Consider the following 10,992-nt stretch of genomic DNA (forward strand, 5'->3'; position numbering starts at 1 on the left):
CGGACTTAGGTTAAACACCTAAAGGAAATAATGTCTAGGGATAGAACTAGGACCTTTGGTTGTCTTAAAATCTTAGTTCTTAATGCGGGTGAACTTGTTAGGTTGCCAAGGGATTGGGATTTAATAAGTGAATATAATCTCTTTCTACCAAGGGATTGGGGATTGAGTAAATTAGTAGATTGACATTGACATATTAATGAAGAGGAAGTGATTTTATTTGCATAAGAGTGAAGTCGGTGAAAGCATACCCCCAACAATACCATTCCATCTCATTTCTAATCTTACCATTTCCAAGTGTTTGAGTGCTTAAGATCACTTTTATCATTTATGTTTTATAGTTACTTTAATTACACAAAAACTCATATAAAATGGAATCATTCTTTAGCTTAAATTAGTTAGTAACTATACGATAGTAAAGTAGTGACCGAGTCCCTTGGGAAACGATATTCGGTCTTACCGGTTTTACTACTTGAGCGATTTGGTGCACTTGCCAAAGTCTCAATAGTGTGCCTAGACGGCAGTTTTACAGGAATAGTGGTGGAGTAGTTATGCACATTAAGAGGGTTAATCTGACAGCTCTTGCACAATATTGGATGGCATTCTCACATGCCAATGTTCAACCATGCTCACATGTCTCAGATATAACTTTTTCCAGGCCATGTTCCTGCATTGTGTGCTTAGAGGACTAAATGCGAACATTGGCCAGATAATTGCAGATGAGATTAAGAGTTTTTCCTCCACTACAAATAATAGGGCACCTCTGGGACATCCTTCTCTTATCACACACCTGTGTCAGCAAGTTGGAGTGGATATTTCTATTCCACCACTGAAAGGTCATTGATGAAGCCTATTATAGCCAATACATTGGAGGAGAGGAACCAGCCCAGCCAGGACCTCAAAGACCTCCTAGAAGAAGAGTTCCACCACCACAGGCTCAGGGTCCAACTCATGATGCAGAGCCCTTTCAGATGAGGGACATGTACATGTCTTTTATGGAGTCCAGACTGGAGTCTATTCATAGAGGATAGGTTGTTACTGCGAGATGATCATAGGCATGTACGACACGCCTCCTGCACATAGGTGGACCATAGATGAATTTAACAATGTGGTGGCTTGGCCAAAGCAAATGCAAGGTAGTGGATCTGGAGCAGCTGAAGCTCCAGAGATGGAGGATGATGATGATAATGACAATTTTGAGGATGCTGAGGTTGGAGATGAGGAGGACTTTGATGATAGTATGGGATGAGGAACAGACATGGTATCTACTGATGGACGCCAACAACATTAGAACAAGATTTTTCTTTATCTTTTTGTTTTGTAATTTGAACTTATATTTGCTTCAGTTAAGTAGTGTAGGGTTAATGTATTTGGTCTGACATTATATCTGATGATGGTTTGATTGATATTGTTGCATGATGAGTGTTACTTAATGATGCCTGATATTGATTGATGTTGAGATTGCACTGAGAAATGCTTGAATGACTCTCTTAACTCAAGGATTTTGTGATCTAGAAAAACCAATTTTTCTTGTTAGCCCAACCACATTATAAGCCTTGAAAAAGTCCTTGTGATGACATATGTGTGTGATGATAATTGATTATGGTAAATTAAAGGCAATATTGTTTTATGTGCCATGTGGATAGTAGAGGGAAGGAGTGACCTCTTGAAACACTTGAGTGATTGAGTGAAACACCTTGTCTGGTGAGGAATGATTCCATGAATCCATGATTTTATCAGTGCTTAGCTAATTAATCATGTTGGTATCAGCGAGGTATGGTTTGAAGAGTATAGCGTAGCGGAATTAAACTTAGAGTAAGCGGAAAGCGTGTTTGGTCACCTTTTTAAAAGAAGTTGGTCCTTTTTCGAAAAACAATTTTCTTTCAGAAAATTTATCGAACAGTTTGTGTGCAGACAAAAGTAACAAGTGTAGGGAGTAGAAAAATCACACAAGTATTTTTATACTGGTTCGATTCAACAAAATCTACGTCCAGTCGTTAATCACTGAAAAGAGTGATTAACAGTTCCACTAAAAATATTTCATAGATTACAATAGAAAGTGAATGAGAACTGATAAAAATAAACCTTCCTTCGACGAACGAACTGGAAGAATGACACTCAGCCAACTCGATGAGAACCGCTCTGGCAATCGACCAACGATTCGCGAGCTTCTCCTATTCACGAGACCAGGCAGAGGACCTTGCTAACTCGAAGAGAGACTGCTCCGACTATCGACACACGATACGCGAGCCTCTCCTATTCACGAGACCAAGCAAGGGAACTTTTGAACAAGCTACTGAGAACTTCCTCTGACAAACAGTATTCTTCTGAGCTTTCAGTTCAAGAACGTTGCCTTTGAATTTCTCAAAAACCCTATATATAACCATCTGCTCTGAATATCAAAGGTCAAGTCCCAATTGCCATCAATAATCGATTATTTTAAGTGATAATCGATTATTTAGGTCCGTTATAGGTTTTTCAAAAATGTGATAATCGATTATATCAAATGATAATCGATTATTCCTTAAGGACTTGTGATAATCGATTGTTACTTGTTCGTAATCGATTATTCCAGTAGAAAATGCAAGGTTTACAATTTATTTAAGATTTTCCTACTACATTCAATTTCTACAAGTTGCTTTTTAAATAATTCTTCAAATAACACTTCTTGCAGCATCATCAAAACAATTCTTCAAGATTTACCAATACTCCTTATTGGTAACAGATCATTCATGAGAATAACATTTGTTGGATATATGTAGCTGTGTGAACACCATGATAAGCAATGAGAATGAAGACATGTGTGCATCTTAACTGAATTCTATTGATGGACAGATTTGAGTGATTACTTGTCTTGAAGGAAAAAGAGTTTTGAATGTGATTGAGCCACTGTGATGATTGATGAAAGACTGAGTTGCATTTTGTTTGCTTGAGGACAAACAAATTTTTAAGTTTGGGGCTGTGATAACGGTTCAAAAACCGTTATTTTAATACTTGAATTGGATGCAAAACCACACCCTTTATGACTTAGAATTAGCTTGAAATCATGCATTATGCTTAAGTTACGAAATAAGAGAGTCAAAGGTGGTTTTCTTGGTTTTATGCTTGGTTTTCTCATGATTTGGCAGGTTTTATCTGGAATTGAATGAAGGAAGTTGAAGTAGAGGAGTCTTGGACTCAAGAGAAGGTGAAAAAGTGAACAAATGAAGAACCGCAGCAACCGCTCAGAGCTAACCTAGCGTTGAGCGCCAACCTTTTGGAAGAAGCCTTTGGCCAACACCTAAGCGTCAACGCTGAGGGGAAATTAAGTGTCGCGCCCATCGCTGAGAGCCAGCTTCTTCAGATAGATACGATAAAATGCTTAAGCGCCAGCGTTTAGGGGAACCAAGGGTATCGTGCTCACCGTTGAACGGCGCCGCTCAGCGCTAGTCGTTTAGGCTGGGCCAGTTTTTGCTTTGTTTTAATGAACTATAAATAGATTTGTACGACCCTTAGAGGTCATCTTTTGGCAGAAAGGAGGCAGAAAGACCTTCTTCACCCCTTGGAGGCAGATTTTGGATGCGGGAGCTCCAACTTATCAAACCTAGGGTTTATCTTTTCATTCTATTCATTGTTTTCATCTAGTTTCACCATGTCTATGGTGAACTAAACCTCCATTGTTGTTGGTGAAACGATTTTATCCTATTGAAACTCTCATATATTGAATTGATGCTTTATTCATATGTTTTTGTTTTATTAATTGTTAGAATTTTTCCTCCATTATATTTGCATGCTTTGTTTAAGACATTATTCAATAAAATAATCTTTGATTTTATCTATATGGACACATGTGGGTAATCTAAACATGAGGGAATTCTCTCGGGAGAAATATTACCTAGACATAGGGATAGGAGGACAGATTGCCTTTAAGCTTCTGCGCGAATGTAATGCATGATCAATTGTTAGGGAGACTAGACATAGTAAACTAGTAATTAGGATAGCCTCTTTTCACCAAGACATTGGGATTAGGGTAAATTAGAAAGTGGCATTATAACATTAATGAAAAAGTAGAATTCGTACATATATGAGAGTGGATTAGGATAAGTCGGAAACCCCAAAAACACCATTCATCCATATCGTTCAATTGTCAATTGATCAATCTTTACATGTGCATGTTCAATTTTCGTTTTTGCATTCCAAACCCTAATTTTTGTTTTGTTAAGTCTTAACTAATCAACCAATCACATGAAAGTTTATGCCTATGAGTCTCTAGGGAAACGATACTTGGTCTTACCACTTATTATTACTAGATACGATTCGGTACAGTTGTCGGAGTCTTAACAATCATCCAATTTTCATCTCCAAGAGCATCTTCAATTCTTTTTGGTTCAATCTTGGACACATATGTGACATTCATGCATAACTGATTCAGTTGTCGTCTTATAGAGACTCCTCTCGAAATATCACCAATTACATTTCCTGTAGACACATTTTTGGGAACTTTCCATTCCTTAACTGATTTTATTCTAGGAGAGTCAATTAATCTTCAGAATTTTCTTCTTTTGGAACATTCACATTTTCTTCCTCTTCACTAGTAGAATTACCAGCTTCTATAGATTTTCTATTTTGTTCAGGATTTTTAGCCATTTCAACATATTCATCAAAAGCCACATGAATCGATTCTTCAACACACATAGTTCTTTTGTTATATACTCTATACGTTTTGCTTGTTAGTGAATATCCTATGAATATTGCTCCATCAGCCTTGGAGTCAAACTTGCCAAGATTTTCCTTTCCATTGCTGAGCACAAAACATTTACATCCAAAGACTCTTAGAGGAGAGATGTTTGGTTTTCTTCCTTTGAGTAGCTCATAAGGAGTTAACTTCAGTATAGATCTTATTACTGTTCTATTCAACACAGTAAGTTGTACTCATTGCATCTACACAAAAATACTTAGGCATGTTCCTCTCATTTTGCATTGTTCTGGCCAGCTCTTCTAGAACTTTGTTCTTTCTCTCAACCATTCCATTTTAATGAGGAGTTCTAGGTGGAAAGAAGTTGTGTGATATTCCCATTTCAACAAGGTATTCATCAAAGGCTTCATTTTTAAATTATTGTCGTGGTCATTTCTAATCGATTTAATTCTTAGTTCCATCTCGTTTTGAATATCAGCAGCAAACTTCTTGAATACTTTAAATGTGTCGCTTTTGACAGGAATAAAGAATCTCCATGTGAAGCGACAATAGTCATCAACTATTACAAGTCCGTAAGAGTTTCCACCTAGGCTTTTCACTCTTGAAGGTCCAAATAAGTCCATGTGCAGAAGCTGCAGAGGTCTAGAAGTTAACATCTCTCTTTTGTTCTTGAAGGACTGCCTTGTTTGTTTTCCCTTTTGACACGCATCACATAATCTCTCAGAAGCATAGCGAATGTTGGGAAGACCAATTATAAGATCCTTTGACACAAGCTTGTTGAGTTGAGCCATGTTGATATGAGCAAGTCTCTTGTGCCATAGTCAGGCATCATCTTCTTTAGTCATTAAGCAAACTACTGATTCGAATGATATTTCCTTGAAATCGATTACGTAGATATTGTTAAACCTTTTTCCCACAAGTAACAATTCGTCTGTTGAACCATTGTTGATCAAACAAAATTTAAGCTCAAAAGTAATCTTTAATCCTCTGTCATATAGCTGACTGATGTTGAGTCGATTGTGCTTTAACCCTTCAACAAGAAGAACACTTTTAATCTCATAAGATGAAGGAGTTTTGATTTTACCTATATCGATGATCTTTCCTTTGTTGTTGTCGCCATATGTCACAAGACCAGAACTCTTGTAAGAGATACTAGAGAATTTTGTAGGATCCCCTGTCATGTGGCTTGAGCATCCACTTGTAGATTGGAGCTTCCACATTCAAAATCCGCCTCCAAGGGGGTGAAGAGTGTGTTTCTGTGTCTCCTTCTGCCAAAAGATACATTTTGTAGGGCGTCTGGGTCTTTAAATAGATCATAAAAATAACAAAAAAATTGGCCTAGGCCCACAAAAATGGCGTTCAGTACTACAGTACCGCTCAATAGTGAGTGCGACACTCAACGGTGACGCTCAGGCGCAAAACAGTGAAAACTGGCAAAAATTAGCACTCAGCGGTGGTGCTCAACGCTACCTACGATACTGAAATTGCACTCTAGTTGACTTTTCAACATTCTGGTTGAATGGTTGACTTTTCTGGTTGAATGGTTGACTTTTCTAGTTGACTAGTTGATTTTTCTACACTCCAACCATTTGATACTTTAACTCTTCTTTCAATTCATAAAGCATATCCTCAACTCTCTTATTCACAAAATAAAGCAAAATCATGAGTCCAAGCAAGTTTCTAAGTCAAAAAAGGTGCATTAAGTATCAAATTTAAGCATAAAAGTAACAGTTTTTCAACTGTTATCAGCCAGAGGGCCATTTGCACAGAAACTTCAACTATACTCCTCAATTGGAACAACACTACTCCCTTTGGTGGTTAAAATAGGTCAAAATGGTCTTGCACTAGACCTGACTTGGGGGAAACCACCTAAGTGGACATTTTTTCCATATATTCAATGACCTAACATGTTCATTGGTGCAAGGAACACACCCATTCACATTGAACTCACTCACCTATTCAAAACAAATGGAAAAAGTCACAAACAAGAGACATAACCACCATGGGGAGTAGTGTTGTTCGAAATGGAGAGTATAATTGAAGTTTATGTACAAATGGCCCTCAAACATATGATAATTGATTACAAGACCTCTATAATCGATTTCCAAAGGTTAAAATAGGCCAGAATGGTCTTACACCTGACCTAACTTGGGGAAAACCACCTAAGTGGACATTTTTGCCATATATTCAATGGTCTAACGTGTTCATTGGTGTAGGAACACACCTATTCACATTGAACTCAGTGACTCATTCACAACAAATGGAAAAAGTCACAAATAATAGGCATAACCACCATGAGGAGTAGTGTTGTACCAGTTGGGGAGTATAGTTGAAGTTTTTGTACAAATTATCATCTAGCCTCTAATAATTGATTACAGGGGTCTTGTAATCAATTACTAGAGGCCAGAGGGCCATTTGTGCAGAAACTTCAACTATACTTCCCAACTGGATGAACAACACTCCTCATGAAGGGTTTTGCTATGCTTTTGGTCATTTTTTCCATATTTTTCGATGAGTGAGTGAGTTGAATGTGAATGGTTGTTTTTTAAGTGCAATGATGGTAAAATAATTTAACATTCGATGATGACCACATAGATTCATTATATTCCATTATTATTAACCTGATCATGTTCATTACAATGATACCATAATACATTAATCATAGAAAATAATACAGTCATCCTAAAAAATAATACAGTTATCCTTATTAAACACACATCCATTTCCTTGAATTTTACAAATTTTCCTCCTAGAAAAAACCCCACTAGAGTCTAGCTATCTAACTAATAACTCATTCAACAAATTTCTACCTAACTTAACATTGTCAAACAATTCTAAAAACAAAGTGAATGATGTCTTTGCAGTTAACTTCCTTTGCTCTGAGCTCAATCTTCCATTCAAAACATCAACATGCTTTGTTTTGAAAAATGACGCACATTCAATTGCATGAAAAATAAATCAATGATCAAAAGATAAAATGCAATGGAAATGGATAGATAAAAAATGCTAAAAGATATATCAAAATGGAATAAGGAAAAAGGGGAAAGGAAAAAGGAGTAACGGAAAAAGGAAACAGACAATACAAAGGAAAAAGAAAAAGAAGGAGACAACGAGAAAACGACAGGAACGAAACTAGGGATGAAAGGGACAAATGAGCTTCAATGGAAAGCAAGAACTGAGAACTAAAGAAACTATATCGAGTTTTTATTTTCTCTTCTCCACCTCTAGCTACTCAGGGGTAGGTCATGAGGGGAAGTTATAAACTTTTTTTTCATGGGTACTTATATTGGGCTTTGGCGTCTATCATAAGAATATGAATTTATATTGTTCTCCCCACCAATTATCCTCTAAAGAGAGAAAGGTATAAAGGGAAAGGCTTTCAATTTATTTTTTTTAAATGCATATATTTTATTTCAGTTGGGGCAATGCCCAATCTGAGAATTTATTTAGGTTTCTTAGTTAACATGTTGAACTAGGAAAAAGTCTTTTTAACAACTTTTTTTTTATAACTTTTTGACAACGCATACTTGGCAGTATATGATTGGTCTGTTTCAAATATTTTTTTAAAGATAAATTCAAACATACCAATAAAATGATCACACGTGTCATGTCAAAAAGTTGTTAAAAAAGAGTTGTCCTAGTATCCTTATGGCTTAAGAGAAGCATATTGAAGAAGGTGGAAGTCACGCTCGAACTTGGCCATGTCATGCTCCTCCATGTTTACAAGCGCTTCAATCCCTTCACCATCTCTCGTATCCATCAAAACAACGCTATTCTTCACCGGACACTCGCTAGTGGTGACCCACGACGGTTTCCCCCACCCAAAATCCGCCTCGTACATCGGAAACCTGCACCAACTCGCGCAACACACAAAACTCCCACCCTCCGGAACCCTGGTAGCCTGCTTCAGACACTCCGTGATGAACCTCGAGTCCTTCTTCTTCCCTCCAAACTTCTTCCCACACGTCTCACAGAACTCGCTCAACCCTTCTCTCATTTTCAGCACCAACTCCTGCAGCTCCGCCTCTTCCCCCAGGTTGGATACGAAGAGGAACCAAACCAGATTCCCCAAGCTTTTTCCAGGAAGGGGAGGAACTGTTCTGTTGCGGAGGTTCACGGCGGTTCGGAACGCCGTCGTTTTGAAAGTCAACCCTAGCGATGAAACCGCGCGCTTGTAGATCAACGCGCTCACAACTTCCACGCGCGTGGGGTTGTGCACGTTGCCGGAGGAGGACACCATGGCTTTGAGCGAGTCGATCTTAGCAGCCTCGAACACAAACCTTCGGCAAACGGTGTCGTTTTTCACGAAGGCAGCTTCCGGAAAAACGGGCAAGTCTTCTTGCGGGAAAAATGAAGCCCCGGGAACAGGGAAGGGTAATGATGACAGCAACTCTGCTTGTTCTTCTTCTTGGTTTTGGTTTTGGTAATGGCGGCTGAAAGTGGCCCAGTCATTGATGAAGTTGCAGAGTGTGGCGGCGTCGGCAACTTTGTGACACATGCAGACGCTTATGGCGATTCCTCCGCATGCAAAACAGTTTATCTGAATGGCTACAATGGTTGAAGAAGCTGTTTCCATGGGGTTCCACTGTAGTTGATCTGGGAACAGAGGGTCGAAGGATTCATGCTTGGGATTGTGGAGGACCGATGAAAGGTTGCATGTGAAGGTTGTGACGAGAAAGGACACACCTTGGTCGTTGCATTCGATGGAAAGTTGGTCTCTGAGCTTCCCCGCGAAGGGGTAGTATCGTGACAGAAGATGGGATAAGGATTTCTTGAGCGTTGAGATTTTGGAAGCTTGGTGGTTCTTGGAATGGTGGTTTGCAGAGTAGAACAGAAGTATTGGGATGTAGTTGCGGAAAACGATGTGGTCGATGAAGCAGAGTGGGTAGATTTTTAGGTGTGGAGGAGTTGGTGTGGAGGGTTTGATGGTTTCTCTCGATATTAACTTCATTTTTTCCATGCTTTCAACTCTCACTAATCACTCTTCTATTCATCACACATTAATATCCACTTGCAAATTCACTAATTACTAATCATCAATCGTTAAGTATATTTTTTTTTACTTTCTTTAATGTCATTATTATCAACTAGTCTTTTCATATGCACAATGGAGCATCAGCGAGGTGTTAATTATCTTACAAACAAGACAAGCACATCCGATATAAGGTAATAGTAAATTTCTTAATATACTCAAATATAATATTTTATTACAATTAAAATACATAGTATATATATAATATAACAATTTAGTCAATGATAGTGCTAGATTGTTAATGTTTAAAATCCAGCCGGCCTTCTTACGTACATGTAATATAAACAATTAAGACACTATTAAGATAAAAATAAGAAATATACTTTGCGACTCTCAAAAACAAAAATACTTGACAACCTATTTTGATAATATAATAACTTACTAATATCTTATAAATAAAAAATCCATACTATATACAAACATTATAAAGGAGATTCACTATTGGGTACTTGTTTTTCGATTTTATCCTTAATAAGTTTTAAATTAAAATAATTAATTTATCAATTGTCTATTTTTTATTTGACTGTTTAATTTTAAATTAACTAAATTTTTAACTGAAATAATTATTTATAATAAAAAATACCTATAAAATAAATAAAAATATCTTTTATTATAAAATTTATTTATATTTATTTTTATAATTATAATTTTATTATTTTTTGTAAAACAAATGTGAAGACAACGTGTGTTTCAAGTAATTGTTTTGTTCTTGTGTGAAGGTAATAAAACAACAGAAGAAGAATACCGCTAGCACTAGAAATTCACAAGAAAGCATCTTTCTTTCTGTCTTTATTGATTCAATAGTAAACCCAATTGTCTACTTCACCTTACTTAAATGTGCCAAGATATACAGGAAGAGATAAGTGAATCCATCCAACATATATTATAAATTATAAATATATACAAAGAGAAGTAATATAGGAAGCAGCACTCTTGGTCCAATCAACTAGAGGATCAGACACTTAAATGATCGTTTATTTAAAAAAAAAAAGACAATTTTGAATGGTATTTATTTAATGAGTGCAATCTTTTAAAATATTACTAACTCAATGATGTGAATCACATTTACAAAAGGACTAATTGGAAATCTTTAGGGTTAGAACTTTGAAAAAAATTTCAAAATTTAGTAAAAATTGGGAAAGAAAACTTTCAAAACGTTAATATCTTGAGTTAAAGAACTCTGATTTGGGTGTTTCTTAAACAGTGCGAAAGATCACGTTTTAAACTACAAATTAAGCTCAAGAAACACTCAATTTGGATATGTAGACCGCAAGTTATGACCATGAGA

The 10,992-nt window shown here is 36.8% G+C and overlaps 1 protein-coding gene across 1 annotated transcript; it reads right to left on the reverse strand.

Annotated features, from left to right (window-relative positions):
- Positions 1-8,318: 8,318 nt before the first annotated feature.
- On the reverse strand, positions 8,319-9,632 carry LOC111241957 (acylsugar acyltransferase 3-like). Its single transcript, XM_022782746.1, has one exon. It carries the CDS (start codon positions 9,630-9,632, stop codon positions 8,319-8,321), a length of 1,314 nt encoding a protein of 437 aa, XP_022638467.1.
- Positions 9,633-10,992: the final 1,360 nt, after the last annotated feature.

The sequence above is a fragment of the Vigna radiata genome, chromosome 7, assembly GCF_000741045.1.
Source record: "Vigna radiata var. radiata cultivar VC1973A chromosome 7, Vradiata_ver6, whole genome shotgun sequence".
Taxonomy (NCBI): Eukaryota; Viridiplantae; Streptophyta; class Magnoliopsida; order Fabales; family Fabaceae; genus Vigna; species Vigna radiata.